The sequence below is a fragment of the Xenopus laevis genome, chromosome 7L (genome assembly GCF_017654675.1).
Source record: "Xenopus laevis strain J_2021 chromosome 7L, Xenopus_laevis_v10.1, whole genome shotgun sequence".
NCBI lineage: Eukaryota > Metazoa > Chordata > Amphibia > Anura > Pipidae > Xenopus > Xenopus laevis.
In genome coordinates, this window is record NC_054383.1 from 112,934,331 (window position 1) to 112,954,123 (window position 19,793).

General features: G+C 40.6%; 1 protein-coding gene across 1 annotated transcript in view; it reads left to right on the top strand.

The window, feature by feature from the left end:
• The first annotated feature begins 2,939 nt into the window (after window positions 1–2,939).
• The window catches only part of tmem145.L (transmembrane protein 145 L homeolog), a 56,550-nt gene continuing 39,696 nt past the window's right edge, over window positions 2,940–19,793 (top strand). Inside the window, 1 exon segment of the mRNA NM_001095175.1 lies at window positions 2,940–3,188. Coding sequence (NP_001088644.1) covers window positions 3,090–3,188 — 99 coding nt within the window. The 5' untranslated portion in view covers window positions 2,940–3,089.

A 19,793-nucleotide genomic window follows, 5' to 3' on the forward strand; every position in this document is an offset into this window, starting at 1 on the left:
TAATTTTTTCTTTTTTATATATTTTTTAATTATTTACCTTCTTCTTCATATGACTCTAGCCAGCTTTCAAATAGGGGTCACTGATCCCATCTGAAAAACAAATGCTCTGTAAGGCTACAACTGTATTGTTGTTGCTACTTGTCCTTGTTGCAGCAGGACTTCCAATAGTCAAGTTCTGTTGTATGGGAAATATATCAAAGAAAGAGAAGACAGTTCTACTTAATATAGTGTTTCTAGATTTTAAAGAGGAAATTAGGGGCATAGACCCCAGAATGCTCAGGCCAGACCCCCTTTAGTCAGCATTTCATTATCTATCCTGGCAGGCTTGTATCAGTGCAATAAATTTAAAGCATTATTTTATGTTATATTAAGTACAGAATGGGACCTATTATCCAGAATGCTCGGGACCTGGGGTTTTCTGGATAACCGATCTTTCGATAATTTGGATCTTTATACCTTAAATCTACCAGAAAATTATGTAAACATTAAATAAACCCAATAGACTGGTTTTGCTTCCAACGAGGATTCGTTATACCTTAGTTGGGATCAAGTACAAGGTGCTGTTTTAATTTTACAGAGAAAAAGGAAATCATTTAAAAAAATTTAATTATTTGGATAAAATGGAGTCTATGGGAGACGGCCTTTTCTGTAATTCAGAGCTTTCTGGATAATGGGTTTCCGGATAACATATCCCATACCTGTACTTATTTCTTTTCAGGCACTGAAAATGATGGACCACGTTATGTTTGTACCCCATGGAAATGATTTCCTTTTTCTGATGGGACAGATAAAGGAAATAGCGGAGAAAGAGAACATATGTCTCCATCCCAACTGATACTATAAGCACTGCTGCTCTGCCTTCTGTTACAAGGCAGGTTGCGGTACCCCACTAAATGGTCCCCAGTGAAGCCCCCCTGCATGGCCCCCTCTCTAAAGATACCTCTGCCATTAGCTACTCCTCTGTTTCTGGTGTTCCGTTAGACACAGGGCCGCAGATACATTATGTACTTGTACATTTTTCATTTGCCTCTTTATAAATTTCTGTATTTCAGTTACTTTCCTCTGCACTGAGAGCCGGCACAGGGCTCCAAATCCTTTTAGCCAGGCCTAGCGCACGCTGCATTAGGGCACAAATCGCATTACACAGCACTTCCACTCACTACAATTGGCATATAAATCATCTCGCACAGCACTGACATAAATTTCATTCTTAATATCAATTCCTCTGCAGCGAACTCCATTCAGTGCGAGGCAAATCTCTGATGCACTGTAGCGCAGGCATGCGGGCCATTTGTACGGGAAGGCAGAGAATGGCAGTGAGCTGGTGCAGTGTTGGCCGGTCTTCATTAGCTTAGTGCTAACGAGATGGTAACCTTAATGCAGGGTTTGTCGGTATGTGAAGTGATTAATCCCACAGTGCAGGGAGCAGTGATTATCTCACAATTAAGAGCAGTGCAGTGTGCATCACCTTCCCATGAATGAAACCACTCGTAGCCTGAGACTGCCAATGAGTCGACTGCAATTGAGGTGGCTACGTTTTGACTCAGGTGAATGGTGTGTAGTTCCCCTTTAATCCTGTATATTGGTGATAAATTGAATAGGTTAAATTGTTTTGAATTCTATTATATTAGCATCAGCTTCCCAATCATCCCACCTCATCCTCTTACCCACTGCCTTATCTACAAACCTCCTCTATAGGTATACAACCCACCTGCCTCATTTACACTGAAAACTCATACTCTGGTACAAATACCCCATATTCCCATTTACCCCAGTACAGATCTTCTGTCTACCACTGTACACAACCTATACCCCTAGTCCCAATATTATTAACATGTATTTATATAGCGCCAACATATTGCGTAGCACTGTATAGATTCCCTCCATTCCCGGATATACACAGTTCTCTCTCCAGGTTCTTAACATATCAGGATGCAGTACAAAGATCTCCCAGATTTCCCTTCCTACTGTGCACAAACCTTCATGTCTCAGTACCCCGATTTCCATTTCTCCATTACAAACAGCCCCATCTCTCAGTATCAGTATCCAGCTTCTTCCAGCCCAAATACACCCCATCATCAATCATCCAGATTCCCCTTCTGCAAGCACAGGCCCCCTATTTTCTGATATTCAGATTCCCCTTCTTCCAGTACAGACACCAGCATAACCCTAATATGCAGATTCCTCTTCCTCCAGTACATAAAATGTGTCTCTCAATACCTTCAAGTACTAACACCCCATCTTCCAGATTTCCCCTCTTCCAGTAGATACCCCCATATCCAGACCCCCATATTCCAGTCCAGGCACCTCTATATTGCAATATATCCATATTCCAGTCCAGGCACCCTATCTCCAGATATACATATTTCCCTTAGTACAGACACCCTGGCCTCCCACAATCTATTTCTCTCAGAAATGAGACACCCCAATCTCCCAGTACTCGGATCCCCAGTTTAATGAAACCACAGCAGTTAATATTTACATTCCTTGCTGGGCAGATACCCCAGTCTCCCAGTAGCACGTTCCACTCTTTCCAATACAGACACACCCCTATCCTAGTAGTGTCCCCCATGTCTAGTTCCACGTGTCCCCCAATACCAGGACCAACCCGACATTTTCCAGTATCCAAACTCTGTTGTATCTGATAAAAACCCCCAGATGTCCTTGTAGTTACACATCTATCTGCCCCCAGTACATTGACACCCCAGAACCCACACATTCCAGTCCCAGGTACAGAGCCTTCTATCTCCCAGGACACCCCGAAATCTCCCCTCCACACACCCCTTCAGTTTGCCCGTGCATAAAGCAGCCAGCTCCAAGTCCTCTCTCCCCATATCCCGCCGTGTCTCTGCAGTGCTCGCCCCCGTGTCCGCCTGTGCCCGCGCCAAGCTCCGTTCCCCCGGTGCCGCCTCCTATCCCCCCCTCCGTGGAATCCATCCCGGAGCTGCTGCTGAGCCTGTGCGCGCCACTCTGTCCCTTCCCCGGCCGCCTGATCCTTCTCCGGAGCTGCACAACTGCTGGAATCCGCCGCCGACCCCACTCTGCCCACTGCCCTAGAGCGCACGCACTTGCCGACCTCCCTCCCGGTGATGGGGCCCCACGCGGGCCCCGGGATGCTACTGCTTCTCCTCGGCTTTCTGCGCATCAGTGCGGCCAAATATGTGCGGGGAAACCTCACTACCAAGGAGGTAAGAGGGGCACAGCCTGTCGTGCACTGCGGGGATTGTAATGTGCACATGTAACGTATATGTATATCTATGGCAGCTAATTATTCTAGGATTGGGACCGGTATATATACATGTATACATGTATATTATCATTGCTACAGGGCAGGCTACATATATGGCTGGTTTTGCTATATGGGGTATTACTGAGCAGCTGCACAAATAAATGGGGCAAATACTGTACTGTGGGCGCCACTTACTGAGTTTCACTACTTACCAACAGGGTGTATATATTAATTTGTATAACTATAATGTACTGTAGGGACATTTACTGAATAAAAGGCCACATATAAATGGCTGGTATATATATATATATACACAATAATCTATGCAGTATTACTGAGCAGGTGCATAAATATAAATATAATATATTGTGGAGAGGGCGCAATGTATGGAGGGGCCACATATAAGCTGTAAGTATATACATATAATATAGTGGGGGTTACATATAAACTAAGATTACATTTATAAGGTACCGTGGAAGGGAATATATTAAGGTTTATTTTTAATTCACAGTAGTCAAACCCAATTCAAACTTTCAAGTCGTGTGACTTTGAAGCAATGGGAATTATCCCCCAGTATTTACTCCATTAGCCTCTCTTTCTTCTGAAGGTTTTTCATGTGCAGCTACAAGTTGCTACAGAACATTCTGTAAAGTCTGAGCTTCAGAATGGAACTGTACGGAAGCAGCTCCATCCCTTGGCAGCACTTCCCATGTGAATGGTGCCATTATTGTTGCTCTCTCCAGTTCCTAATGTGAATAACATGTAAGATAGTCCTTGAAGGTGAGGAAATAATAATAAATTTGCACCCCAAACAATTTTACATTTAAGATGTGATTGCTATGCCTACCTAGATGATCCTGTAAGGTGCTAGTATTGGGCGTTTGCAATTATTAATCCGTTAAGGAGGCCTGTCACTTTACCCGTTTACAACGGGACACCTATAAAATCCACATTCTGATTGGCTGTCTATTGAACTAGCTGCAAGACTGCACAGAAACCAGCACATTCCGCAGCATGCTTCTAAAAGAATTGCTAATTTTACATGCAGAATAAGGATTTTTGGTAACGGCTTATAAGACTTTAAAAACACTGCCCTTAAAGTGCTCCAAAACAGTCCCATGTGCCATTACCCCTCACCATGTGTCTAAATTAATAGGGGTGAATGCCCGAGAAGGGGTGTACCAATATGTACATATTGCAGTGCATATAAGATTTAGTATATAGTGGATACAGAAGTTTATGCCATTTAATTAAAACAGGCTTAGGTGAAACTTAGGTGATTGGGGAGTGAAGGAAAACGGGCATTTAATTGGTAAAGGGCAAGGGCTGCACTCCTCCTCTGGAACTCTTTCCCACGATCTGTCCGACTTTCCCCCAAACTTTCTGCTTTCAAGAAATCTCTTAAAATGCACTTCTTTTGAGAAGCCTACCCTCACTCTGCTTAACTACCAAATGCAACACCACATACAGTACCACATTTCTCACCCACTCAATTAGATCTTGCCCACTCCCACACCTTGTGTATTACTCTCTTCCCTTTAGAGTGTAAGCTCTTTCTGCATAGGGCCTTCCTCGCCTTTTGTACCGGTATTGATTGTGATGTATGTAACTCCATATGCTCTATGTATATAATTCATGTGATTTAGTTCTATAATCACATTTACTTAACAGTGCTACACAATATGTTGGCACTATATAAATACATGTTAATAATAATAATAATAATAATAATAAATGTATTGCCTCATTTCCTGGGCTGTGTTACAATAGCAGTATGACTCTTCCTTTATCATACATATCTGCCTCTCACTTTTTTATAAGATATCCCTAGATCTCCCCCCAAGGTATTTTAATATCGATTTTCCTTTATCCTTTCAATATAATTTGATATCCAGCGCACAGTGCTGCCGTATCTTCTGTGCTCCCCACCAGCTCCCAGAGTTATTTAATATTTACAGGCATTACAGACAATTGTAATACTTTATATAAACACCCTTGCCTGGTGTTCTGTTTAATAATAATATGGACTTATTTGTATATGTAATTTATTGACTGCAGGATTGCTGCCTTGTCTCTGCCTACCCAATTATAAAACAAATGTTTATAAACTAGTGATGGGCAAATAAATTCGCGAAACGCCCTCGAAAATTCGCGGCAAAAATTTGCAGTTTCGCAAATTTTTTGCCGTTTCGCGAAATTCGCAAATTTTTCGGCGAAGCGAAACGGCGCAAATTCGCGCATCACTATTATAAACATGTCTCAAAGAAGAGAATAGCGTGGGCTATAAGACCTTTTATTAAAGGGGAACTATGGTGAAAATGGAAATTTAATTTAAGCTTCCTCATACTGAAATAAGAAACTTTCTAAATACTGTACACTCAATTAAAAATTCTGTACTGTCTCTAAAATAATCAAGTTTATGTTTACTAACCCTCTCTAAGCATTACCGTAGTTTTCTTCATTCTCTCTTCTTGCAGCATTTGGGATATTTGGGGTCAGATACTCATTGACCGTTAGATCTAATATATCGTATACCAGATGTATTAGAGCTCACTCAACTGATTCCATTACAAACAAAATCTAACAAAATAACTGCCTTTTGCAGAAATTCTGCATGTAGAGACATGATATCTGGTGAGTTTAATAGTGTGAGCTATAATACATCTTCTAGGCAAAAGGAGCCTCCCTATAAGATATATTGGCTCTAACTGTCAATGAATATCTGACACACAACTCCTGCATGAAGACAGAATGAAGAGAAACAGATGCGGAGAGAGGGATAGTGAAGATAAACTTGATTATTTCAGAAACAGTACATAATATTTAATTGATTGTATTTAGAAAGTGGCTTATTTCAGTATGATGAAGCTTACATAACATTTTAATTTTGGCGATAGTTCCCCTTTAAAGTTTACTTATTGGTATTATAGTTTCTTTCCAAATAAAGGGCAGATTGTATCCCTTGCCTTTAATTGTAAATGGAGTTATTTCTGTTGCTGATGTTGCAGTCATGCATATAATGTTGTGGTATTCTGCTTGGGTGACTGTCCCCTATAACAGAGGGAGACTGAGGGTGGTTTCTTATAGGATAGAGACGCCATGCAGACTAGGCCGAATTTGGGTCAGGTCTCTTGGTGCTGCAGACAAGGGCAAGTGGTGTAACCCAAGCTTGGCTGAGGAATAGCCAGCTAAACGTGACAAACCAGGAGAGGGTTACAGGGAGAGATGAAGTTTTGCATTCCAGAGGAAGAGGCGCTCAGTAATGGGAAGGATAAACAATAAAGAAATAAGAGTCAGAATACGGCAGGTATGGCAAGTATGTGTCACTGCTACACAGTCCTTCATGGGGTGGGGCAGCTTGATAGCAAGTGCCATGGGGTATGGAGATGATTTTGCAAGAGGAGGTCTTTCCGGATCATACATGGAAGTTTGGGGTGTTTTGGGAAGTGGGCAAAACAATAACAATGTGAGGTAAATATATTTATGATTATTTACCAATATGGCTGCCCGGCATCCCCAGTGCAGGGGTTTTCCATTTTTGGACTTTTTCATGATTAGTACCACATGGGTGCATTATGCTACCATTTATTTGGTCTTTTCATAGAAGAAGCAGAGGTCTCACACATTATTTGTCACCATGTTTTGACCCCACACCCAATCACTTACTCTCTGTTAACTCCTGCTGTTGAAATGTCCTAACATGCACCCAAATTCCCTCAGAAACAGGCAGGATTAGTTGGGCCTGGGAGTGAAATAGTGGAATAAAGGAATGAATACAGCTTCCTGCTGAAGCTAAGGGTAGGCAGATTATGTAGCTGCCTAGGGTGCAACAGTGGGAGTGGGTGCAATTTGGGGGGGGGGGGATAAAAAGTATCTAAAAGGGTGATCAGTTGTGGGAGCAGGCGAAAGAGTGGAGGGTGTAAATGGGGAGTGCTGGTTTCTGGGGTTCGCGAGCATGAGGGGTGGTGTTGTGGTGAGTGGACGACAGCAGGTGATGGAGAGAAATGGTGAGTGGGAGTGGACAAGGGACCGAGATGTACTGGTCTTGAGCACAAAAACCTCATTGCCCCATCTGGAGTTGTATGACCATCAGGCCTTGTTGGTATTGCAGCAGTGCAGACAGATGAAAGAATCAACAGTTAATTGTAGCAGTGATGCAAAAACTAGTATAACTGTAATTCTGCAGTACAGATATTCTTACCACTTGGGAACAACTTCATGTAATACATCCCCAGTAATCACATTGGATTTGTAGCTTGTGTAAACAGGGCCTGAGGCAAAGTCATATTGTGGCGATGCTGGGCATGGTACCATGGGGCTTTAGGGAGAGATGCGGGGTAGCAAGAGTGGGAGGGAGGGAGAGAATCAGGCTTATGAAAGGGAGGAAAGTCCTTGGCAGCAAGATGAGCTGGAGCTGACCCTCTAGTCTTGTGGAAACACCAATTTCAAATATGGGCCCTCATATTATAAATTACCTGCATTCATGTCCCATCTTTGATTACCTTCATAACCTTAGCATGGGTGTAATGCTTGCCTGGTAAGTGCACAGGTACGTTTCAAAACATTCTTGGCCTTGCTGAACTTTACCCATCTCACTATTTTAATATATCATTTCAGATTTAGTCTTAAATGTCGGTATGTATGCATACGAAAAACCCCTATAGCCCTATTTATTAAAATAAATATATGTTTTTTTGTGATTTTATTTGTTTTAGTGGGTCACTAGTGTTTTCACAGAATATGGTGGGGGGGGGGTTGAGGGAACTGCATAATTATGTGCATTTGTCTTCAAGATAAATCTAAGATGAATATTCAGAAGCAAAGTACAAGGGCATTCTACAGAATCAACAAACACAGGCCTAATAAATGAACCACCAGATCTATTCATCAGAATTGTTAGAGCATAACAAAGATTTCTTGCAGTTGTTTTTCTAAAGTGGAAGTTACATGGAATATTATTGTACACTAGTCAAGAATCCAGAAATTTATATTATTGCCCTTTTCCTTTTACGAAATAGCAAGTACAATTTTAAAGGTCTCAAATCTCCTAATCTATGATAAAACTAACTTTTCCTGTGGCATAGGCAATGACAGTCTCTGACATTTTTGTCTTTTTTTTTTTTTAGTTATTAAGGATATAAGGAGAACTAATGCCTAAAAAAGAATATGGCTATATACGGCTGTATTTTGTTTCATATGCTAAAGTTATTGCAAAATGCTAGAGGTTCGGTAGCCTTATAACCCTAATGATCAAAGTTGTCCATATAAGCTCCCCTTGGACCTATTTAGGCCATCTTTTCTGTGTCAGTGGCACTGCACATGCTCAGTGTGCTCTGGGCTGCTGCTGAGAGGCTATAATTAGGGCTTGTTGGAAATGATGAAAACTTTAGCAGAAACATTTTTAACTCTGTCATAGTAATTGATGCTACAGGGCTGATTATTAATAAACTCACGACACACTGGTTTCTGCTGCCTAGTCACTGAGGTCACCGACTAAACAACCAGTTTAGTTGAGTTGGCTGATTAGAAAAATATGAAGTATAAATGTAATAATTACTATTAAAAATATGGCCTTCCAAATAAATATGCGTTCTGGTTGTTAGGGTAACTGACTGGCAACCAGAGGGTATAATATGCTTTACTTTAAAAAGAGTCAGAATGATGACATAAAAGTGCCAACTGCAAGGTTACTTAAACTGTATTTATTGCAAATTCACAGTATACTAAAATGAAAGTAATGTGCTTAAAGATGTTATAATGAGAATCCATGAAGTTAGAACTGCAAAGATTCTGCAAAAGTTGAAAACCAGGGTCACCATCAATATGGGACAGGTAGGAGTCTTGTCAGGATGTCTAGTTCGAATGATGGTGCCCAAATTTTTGTGGTAGGGGCAGGGTGTCCTTCCTGGGGGTTTCCAGTGATTCTGCATTGGGTTGTTTGGATCGGGACACACACTGTATGTGAGTTGTCCAAGTGCGAAGACTGCCAACCTCACTGTATAGATGGGTTGGGGAGGACACGTGTACTATCGATTACAAACGGGGGGGGGGGGTTAAACAGCCTTTAATTTATCTGCTGTATGTTGTCAGTATCTTCCACTAGCTATATATTTTGCTTAATTTGTGACTACAATTCATGCAGTAAATATGCTGCTTTATGGATTTGAAGAAGGTATATTATATTCAAAGCTCAAAACCTTTTATTTAGAGAAATATATATATACTGGATATTGTTAGAAACTAGCGTGATGAGCGAAAATTACGCCCACAGACGTTAATGGGTTAAAATTTTTGTTGCACTTCAAAAATTTGTCGCTCAATTTTGTCTCACATAGACTTCAATGCATTTCTGTTCCAGTTTCCAGTTTTGCGAATTTTTGGCAAAGCAAAATGGGTCAGATTCAACCATCACTACCATCGACACATTAATATCAGGGACTACGCTTACGACCCAGCCAAAGGCATAGAAATAATACATGAGCTATTTTCCCCTGTCCATCACTGTCTGCATCAAATCCCTCCAGCGACAATGATTAAAAATCCCATATCTTCTGCAGTATTCCGAGCCGTGCATAAACCATGTTTGACAGAAGAGATTAGGTTCTGATGAGAAACTGCCTTCCATACCTGTTTTCCTTCAGTCATTTATCTGCTCGTAAACAATAAGCCCTCCGCGCCTGCAGAACCGGGCTTGCTATATTCCAGAGCCTGTGCCGAGGTCACTCATTTATTTAGGTGGCAGGTTCACAGCTGATCAACATTTAATTAGACCCCGCCATCTGCTTGGCATGTGAGGTGCAATCGGAGTAGGGAAGAGTGGAATCCGAGTAGCTGCCTGTAACATGCCTGTAACATGCCTGCATGTTTACAGGCATGTATAGGTACAGTAGGTTTATATAGGTCACCAGTGCTAGTATTTATTCCTCCACTTCTCAAGTGCAGTCGTCATTGACATAGCAGGTTACAAGGATGTCTGCATCAGCATTATTGCCGGCGTTACAGAATATGCAGAGATCCTTTGCTGCAGGATTAAAAATAAAAAGTCTTGAAGGGGAGCTTCACCTTTAAATTTCGTTAGATATAGATGGACCTTGTTGAAGCAACTTGCTTTTGCACCAAACATTAAATTAGATCACATTATGGTCAATATTACATTGGGGTTCAACTTCTTGTACATTTGCTATCACTACATCCAGTATAACATGATTTCTGGTTGGCCCCTCAACAACCTGTGACATAAAAAGGTTTATAAACTTTTTCCAGTCAATATCTGGGTAATTAAAATCCCCCATTATCCTTACTTGCCCCAAACTAGCAGCCTTTTCTATTTGCATTAGGAGCTTAGGGGCAAATTCACTAAAAGGCGCATTTTCGCCATTGACTGCTTTGCCACACTCCACGCCACTTCGCAGGTGCAAATTCGTGCAAAAAAAATGCAAAGTCAAGTCTCAGCAGCCGAACACTTGCGAATTTTCGCTAGCGTTACTTCGGCTGTGCGAGCATTCATAGCGAACTTCATTAGCACTCTTACGCTTAGGTTAATTTGAATAGGGCGGATACCTAAAAGTTGTATGGACGTCTTTATAATTAATGTTGGTGCAAATGCTTGATGTGGCCACTTTTTCAAACACATGACCAATGAGCCATAATAAATACATAAGAGATCCTCTTATATCCTACACTTGAGCCCACCCTTATATAAAAGTAACATGCCCCTCAAATTATTTTAAAAAATTGTTCACTCATAAATCTTTAATAGTTAGAAATTCTGAAGGCAATCCCGCTCTAAAAAAAAAGTAAAAGTCCTTAACGTTTTTTACAACTTTATTTGCATTTCCGCCATTCAGGATATGATGTCATTGACATATGATTGAGGAAGATGTAGCTTTGTTTTATCAGTTCGCCTGGTCTGAGGTGGGGAACTAAACTCTGGTGTAAGAGGTAATGTTAAGAAAATTCACATATTAGTGAATTTGCAGAGTAATGAATGTTCGCCAGAGCGAAAAGTTGCCTCGTGATAGTGTGTAAACGACGCTAGCGAAGGTCTCATTTGCTAGTGAATTGTCCTCTACGCCTGTAAGTGAATTGGCGATGTCCCTACGGATGAGATTTCTGGCGAATTTTCACTAGCGAATGCCACTTCGCCATTTAGTGAATCTGTCCCTAGCCTCCTCCTTTTTACTTACATTAGGAGGTCTATAGCAAACCTCTGCAATTAATTTGCTGCCACTCATAAGGCTTCAGCCTCCTTTTTTTCCCACCATAACTTTTTCCTTTATATTGGCTTTTAAATCCTGATTAACAGACACACACACCCCTCCTCCTTTTTATTGCTTCTGTCCCTCTTAAACAAAGTATAGCCGATTACCCAGTCATTTGACTAATTAAGCCATGTTTCAGCAACACCAATCACATCATATTTTCCCTCCAACACCTCTAGCTTTCCGATTTTACCAGCCAGACTCCCTGCATTTGAGAACATACGTTTATTACTGGAACAACATGAGAAATTGGCATATACAACATGTGGTCCTCCCTGTCCTTATCAGTACCCACAAACAAGTTTCCTCCCCCATTTTCCCTTACTGTGCCCACTACCTTATTTAACCTGTCTGCTAACTAACCTAACTGCACCCTCCCGATACCTAATTTTAAATCTCCTCCAACCCTCTAGGGATCCTTTCCCCTAAAGCAACTGTACCATCATCATTGAGTTGCAGCCCATCCCTGGCAAAGAGCCTGTAGCCAATTGAAAAATCAGCCCAGTTCTTGAGAAACCCAAAGCCCTGCTCGCGACACCAATCTCCCTAAACTCTGCCTTTTTAACATTGCTTGTGGCACATATATTTCTGTGATAGTTACCTTGGAAGTCCTCTCCCTTAACTGTCCTCTAGTTTGTTTTTTTTTAAATCATTGAGGACTTTAACGTTGTCATTGGTATTTATGTGTACCAAGACCGCTGGGTCTGTAAAACCTCAAAGTAAGATTTTATAATTTGATAAGAACAGCTCCAATTGAGATCTACATGGTGTCACAAATCACAAAATGTTTGTGATTTAGGGTAATTATTCTAATACACAAATTTTAGAGATAAAAAGTGGTTCGGGGAAGCAAAAAAAAGACAAAGAAATCACTAATAAATCACCCCTTAGTGTTTCAAACCTACAAGCCATAAGACCTAGAGAATATAAATCCACCATTCATCATTTCATACATACATGCATTGTGCTAGGTTTGAGTGTACTCTTGGATGTTTCTTGCATAAGGTCTGTGCCCCATAGGTGAAAACTATAGATTAAGACATGGATTGGTAAATTATCTCCTTATGTTTCTTCTCTAGTGAACAACAGCTGACATTTGTGCTGCCAAGTTATCTCCAGGCTTGTGCATTGGTATCCTAGTGATGCCTTGTACTGTGACTGACATGCCAAAGTGCTGGTATTGTTATACAGAATTGGTAGGAGTAGCTTGAACTTCCTGGCATAAAGGACAGTCTTTAAATAACTGAATAGAGCAAGCGGGCTGGATATTGAATGGGCAGAATCTGCATAGTGTAGTGTTCCAAGAATACAGTAATGGAGAGATAGTTCCTATATGCAGATATACAAAATCATTTTCATACTGGCATGTCCATAGAAATTGTATCAGTTTTTCCTTCCCTTCAATACAAAAGGCCTATTTACTGTGGCCCTGGATGCAAGTGATAAATCATTAAGGGCAGCGGGGTAACTAGATATTACTGGGCCGCACAGCAAATTATTTTTCAGGCCCCCAAATTGTCTAGAGGTTGACAGGTTTTACCTCTACCTCAGTGGTCCCCAACCAGTGGCTTGTGAGCAACATGTTGCTCTCTGAACCCTTGGATGTTGCTTCCCATGGCTTCAAACAGGTGCTTATTTTTGATTTCCAGGCTTGCCATGTTGATGTATAATGTACATAGCTAAAAGTGTAAAGAACATATTATATAACATATTATATGGTGTATCAATAATTATATATATATATATATATATATATATATATATATATATATATATATATATATATATATATATATAGTTTTACTATAGGCACCTGGAAAGCAGTCCAATGTGTGTTCCTCCATTGATTGATAATATTATTGTAGGGAGAAAGTTCTGTGCCACCCTCCAGTAACCCTGAGACTTTGAAGTATTGCAGCAAGCTTTATATCCATATAGTCAGTAGGGTTAATAAACAAGCTTATGTACCAGCAGACATTTACTGTCCCCAAAGGCGGGCTGCTGACTGCCTGCTGAGAAGTTAAATGTGAAAGATAACTCTCTGCAAAATGCATTTTCGGTAAGTGCTGAACATTTTTATTTTCAGCCATTCTTTTGCATATGAAACATTTTTTATTTCCTTGTACAACATAATGGGGGTTTGCCTTTCTTTCCTTTATTGTTCCGGAACCATTATGTCGTTGATTCATAGAAACAATTTTGCATATTGAAATTGACTTCTCAGGGCATATTTGTTTGTTTTTATTATTTATTTGTTTGTTTTTATTATTCTCTGGGAGAATATATTTTGCTTTATTTTATTATATACCGTTAAATATAAAATGTATCCGTTTTTCGACTGTCATTATGTGTCTCTTGTATTCTTAATAGACATTAAAATATGAGCGCATAGCTTTCTGTGCACAGTAAATTCAGTCTCTGCATATTTAAATTTATAAAAATATTTGGGGGGGGGGGGTTGCTGCTGTATTACCAGAATGCACCCTGCTGATGTTTTTGATTCCAAGTGAGGCAAGAAATATGACAGCCACCATGTATATGTCAATGGAGATATACTGAGAAGCAATCATATCTGGTTTTTCAGATCAGGAGAATTTTTGGAGTGAAGTCAGGAGGTTGGGCTCATGATCACCAGCTCATTATAGGCCAGATTTGGGGATGAGTTAGGCTGAATCGACTTAGGGTACAATTTAGTTGAAATAGGATTGGGTGATGTGGAGCAGAGCCTAGACTGCAGATACAAGACCATGGTCCATGGACCAGGAGCCTCTGGATGAAGTAGAAGGTATCAAGGTAAGGTTAAAATGTTATGTAAAATAATTCGTGCCAAAAATTCCTTAGGTTAAAATAATTTACTAAAGCCTTATAAAGGGTAGGGTGGGCGAGGGTCCTATGCTGAACTTGGTAGGTGGCTGTGACAACCCATCACATGTAAGCTTGGTTTGATAACTAGAATCTCGTACTCTTGAATGCACAATGTACTCATGGTTTTGTCTTCACCCCAAGAGGCAAATAGGCCTCTCCTAATAATAAGTAAAAACTTACATTTTTATTTTGCTCAGTCGTGCCAAATATTTGACTTTTTTTTTAGTACTGGTTACTGCCTTGCATCCCAGTGCCTGGGAACAGGGACTGGACAGGTTGAATAAAGAGGATGTGATCCCCAGGCAGACACCGTGGGAATATATCACTTCTTTATCTTGGCCACAAAATGGGAAATGGGAAAGTAAAGGATTCAGGTGGAAGTTTCCTTTTATAATGGAAGAGAAACATGGAAGTTGAAACCTGTTCTTTCTAATATTATTAGATCCTTCAGAAATGTTTACACTAAAATAACATTTAGAGAGCCTCACACATATATAAGGATGTTTTATATAACTTATATTTAAGCTTTCTGTACTTTGAACTGCTTCTTGTCCAGAATATAGGCCATTGCGTTGATCTGTTACATGCTGCAGAATGCATTTTGTTTAAGCCAGCTTCATATTGCCTGCCTTATAATACAGCTGTCTGGAATCTGCTGCGTGTCTTTCTTTCTGTGTTGTGAGAAAATGCTACAGATTCTAGACATTAACATATTGTACATTTGTATCAAGGAACAAAACATTTGTCTGTGCGCTCATTCACCTGCAGAGCAGACAGAGAGCAAACGCATTTCTTACCTGACACAACAGATACAGCTCCCTGTCAGTAGTACAGTAAATCGTCAGAAGTTCCTTTGTGCAGGTTTGCTTGAATTAAAGCTGACATAGGAGAAAAAATAAACCTCTGCTCAGAAATTTAAAGGGAATGCAATGCAAAGGCCACTTCACTTATGTCAGTTGTGAATGTGTTGCGTTTTTAGAGTAAGGGCACACCTGGCGATTTGGGGAGATTTAGTCGCGTGGCGACTAACCGACTCTTCTTTGTGGCGACTAATCTCACTAACAGCTACCGTCTTCCGCCGGCTATAATGAAAAAACGCCTGCAGCATGGCACACGTGGGGATTCGTTTTCCAAAGTCGCCTGAAGTTGCCTCACGAGGTAACTTTGGAATACGAAGTGCCGCGTGTGCCATGCCGCAGACGTTTTTTCATTATAGCCGGCGGAAGAGAGGGGGAAGCCGTTCAGGAAGATTAGTCGCTCCAAAGAAGAGGCGATTAGTTGCCAGGCGACTAAATCTCCCCGAATCGCCAGGTGTGCCCTTACCCTTAGAAGGTAAGAAAGGATGGGCCTATTGTACAAGTAGAAATTGTTTTGATGATAAAATAGCATGAAAGTACTCTCTAACGATTTGTAGAAAAGGTGTGAAATTAAAATCATTTTTGCATTTGATAAAATAGAGCCCATTTTACAATTGGCACTCAAGTCTCTAGTGAGAGAGTGCTTGCATTCATCCTTATCAAATTGACAAAGCAATCCGAATTCCAAGGCCTTTTGGGAACATCCAGTATAAATAGAAATGATATCGATAATACATTTTTCTTAATGGAACTGGGAGCTTGCTGCATCGGAGTCTAGCCACAATGCAGAGCTCAGGGATGCTATCAGGTACTCATTTGGTTCTCCTTGCTGCATACAGAATAATATGGGTAGCCATTTAGGAGGCTCAGGCAGTATAACACTACTGTTTCCCAAACAGTTTCCAGAGATCCTGAAAACCTATATTTAGTACTACTGAATAAAGAAGAGGGGACCAGTTTAGTCTTCACTTTTACAGCCTCCGAGCTGCTGGTTGCCTCCAGGGGAATAGTACAAACTGATTTTCAAGAGCCACCCAATGTTAAGGCCTGGTTCTGTAGTACTCCCTCCAAAGGAAAAGTCATCAGGGTTGAGCAGCTGTAGCTTGTACATCACCTGATCGTTATGTCTGTACAATGGTTCCAGATTTGGAGAACATCTTAGCACAGGATTTGGATTTAGCCACATCTTTTGGGTTCAAATAAGATTTGGCTGAATATTTCAAATTAACATGAAAACTCTGGACATTTGTTCAAAGGGGTTAATTTTAGTATGTTATAGAACGGCCAATTCTAATCAACTTTTCAATTGGTTTTCATTATTAATTTTTAATTTTTTTAAATTATTTACTTCTTCTGACTTTTCTTTACTTTGCTTAGATACCTATATAAATCTTCCTGTAGTATTATTTCCTGCCCCATAGTATACCTGTCAGCTGTTCCTCTTATAATTTAACCCCCTCGGTGATAAGTCCCCGCTGACCCCCTCCCTGCCTCCCCCCTGCTAAGTGTTACCCCAGAATTGTGCCCCCTGTAGGATTACTGATTCCACATGCAAAGTGAGCGCAGCGGAGCGCCATCTTCCGGCGCTTCAGTAATCTTTGGGTTTTCTCCGTTCCCTTTGGCAATTTCTGTCACTTCCGGCACATGCTCCAACTGCCCATGCGCCAATATGGCGCTCACTTTACTAAGATTACCGAAGTGCCAAAGATGGCGTCCATGAGCTCTGCTGCGCTCACTCTGCATGTGCGGTCAGTAATCCTACAGGTGACACAATTCTGGGGTAACACTTAGCAGGGGGGAGGCAGGGAAGGGGCCCACGGAGGGGGGCCAGTGGGGGGGGGTTTAGTTCTCCTTTAAAGGGCAAACAATTCTGTTTTTAAGAGAATCAATAGTGGGCTCTGGCAGAGCTGCAAAATGAACATTTATGGGTTACTGGGCAGACGAGTATGAGAATTGAGGGGCTTTACCCCATCACTGCCGACAAGGAAAAACTCAGTTGCTAGGGAGACCTTGCAGCAGCATCAACTGAACTTTATGAACTGTATGAAATTTTAATAAGGTGATTTTGATCCCTTTAAAGCAAAGCTAAGAAGGCAAAAGCAGAATTATTTATTTGAACACATTAAATAGCAGCAATTTAATTTAGCCTTTTAATCCCATGTATGTCAGTTTGGGGGTAAAACTAAGCCATGGCAGCTGTTTGATAAATAGGAGTTCACGATCATAAATGAAGGTTATGCTTAGAACTTAAAGGTTCATGTCACTCCCCATATAAATAGTGTAAATCATCTCCAAATTGCAGCGCAGCATGTGGCTACTGGTTTGGCAGTCCCAAATAGGGGTAATCTTTATAAATGACATGCAGAGCTAACAGCCTGGTTCCTTTTTTTCCAAATAACCCACTTTAGGCCATTACCTGACAATATTCAAAATGCAACTTTCTTTTTATTGAGAAAATCAGCACCGGCTTTCACAAAAAAGAACCTTGCAAGCTTTTAGCCCCTGTGGCTGATTGCAAAATTTCCTCTGATTGTCATTATAGTATTGTGCCCATTGCTGAATGTGATTGTCAGTTGGAAAGTACTGTAATCGCCCTTATTGCTGTATAAAAGGAAACATAGCATCGGAACAATGTTCTCAGATGTTAAAAATCCAAAATAACCTCTATTAGGAAATAAAAACAGAAGCCTTCTCAGACATTCATGCTCCTTGTCCCTAGACATTCCTGTGTGCTGCTAAATAAATTGCACAGATACTGCTTTGTTAGCGCTCTTTTTAGTCTCTCTGGTCTAAATATGTAGATATCTTTGATCAGTCAAAAAGGGTATTGTTTGCTTATTTTGGGATTTAACCAGAAACTTTGTTAAAATAATTTACCTTTTTCAGGAAACATCTCTAAGCATTTTATGTTATTCTTTCTTCATTGAGCGTTGATTGACACTTTATTTGTATGGTTATTCTGTTATTCGCTCAATAGAAATGTTCAGATCATTTTTGGACAATTTAAAGATATGTTTGTTATCTTTTTGCCAGTTAAAAAGACTACTTATTTACACTTGTTTTTCAATCAGCAATATTTTTGAAATAGTGTCTTTGATTTTTATCTGTTTATGAAAATGTTTTAAAAAGGAAAGAAAATAAGCAAGAGACAAGGTCAAACCCTGAGTTTTTGGCGAAAGCAAATCCTAACCCATGATATGATGTTTCCTTCGACCGCTTGATAATTAAAGCTGTTGTTTTTGTTTTGTTTTTTTGCATACTACATTTTTCTGGGGAGTGATTTTGCAGATTTGCATATGCAAATTAGAGTTCGGAGACAATTTGGGATTTGTCCGAATCTTTTTAGGGGGATTCAGATCATTCAGTATTTGGCAAAATGCTAAAAAAAATAATTTGGTGCATCCCTAAAACAATGTTGCACTAGTCAGACTCTTAATACACTACCATGCTGTTGTATCCCAAACCCAGAACAAACCCCAAGGTCCAGGCCTCGGCTCATGCTTCTGCCTATAACAGCCGCCTTTTGCTTCTGGAAAAGCCCACCGATGCTCAGATGCTGGTCTTATAGTGAGAGGACCAAGGAGAGCGTTCGGGGCAGACAAGAGAAATCAAATGTGAATTAGAGGAACGGGGAACAAGGAGCGTGGTCGAGGGACAGGCAGAGTCGATACGATCAGGCAGAGCAGTACAAAACTAGGAGACAAAGACGTAGTGAAGGTCACAGGCTGGGTCAGGACAGACAGCAAACTAGGGATGGTCAGGAACAGACAAGAAATCGCACCCAGGAACTTGGACAAGGAACAATTGGCTGCAGACAAAATGTATTCAAGGATACACATCAGGAATCATAGTCGAAAGCAGACATGGGTCAATAGCCAGAAAGTGAACAACTGACATAATAAAGGACTTGAGTGGGATCTAACAACCAGAAAACAGCTTACCGTATATACTCGAGTATAAGCCGAGTTTTTCAGCATCCAAAATGTGCTGAAAAAGTCTACCTCGGCTTATACTCGGGTCAGCGGGCAGTAGCCGATTGCAGTCACTTTTAATCATTCCTATACCAACAGTTCACTTGGGGAGAGACTGCAATATCCCACAATGCCCTCTGTTGGTTTTATGAAAGAATAACAGTGCGCCCTCTGTTGGTTATATCAAAGAATAACAGTGACTGCAATATCACACAGCGCCATCTGTTGGTTGTATCAAAGAATAACAGTGACTGCAATATCACACAGCGCCATCTGTTGGTTGTATCAAAGAATAACAGTGACTGCAATATCACACAGCGCCATCTGTTGGTTGTATCAAAGAATAACAGTGACTGCAATATCACACAGCGCCATCTGTTGGTTATATCAAAGAATAACAGTAACTGCAATATCACACAGCGCCATCTGTTGGTTGTATCAAAGAATAACAGTGACTGCAATATCACACAGCGCCATCTGTTGGTTATATCAAAGAATAACAGTAACTGCAATATCACACAGCGCCATCTGTTGGTTGTATCAAAGAATAACAGTGACTGCAATATCACACAGCACCATCTGTTGGTTGTATCAAAGAATAACAGTGACT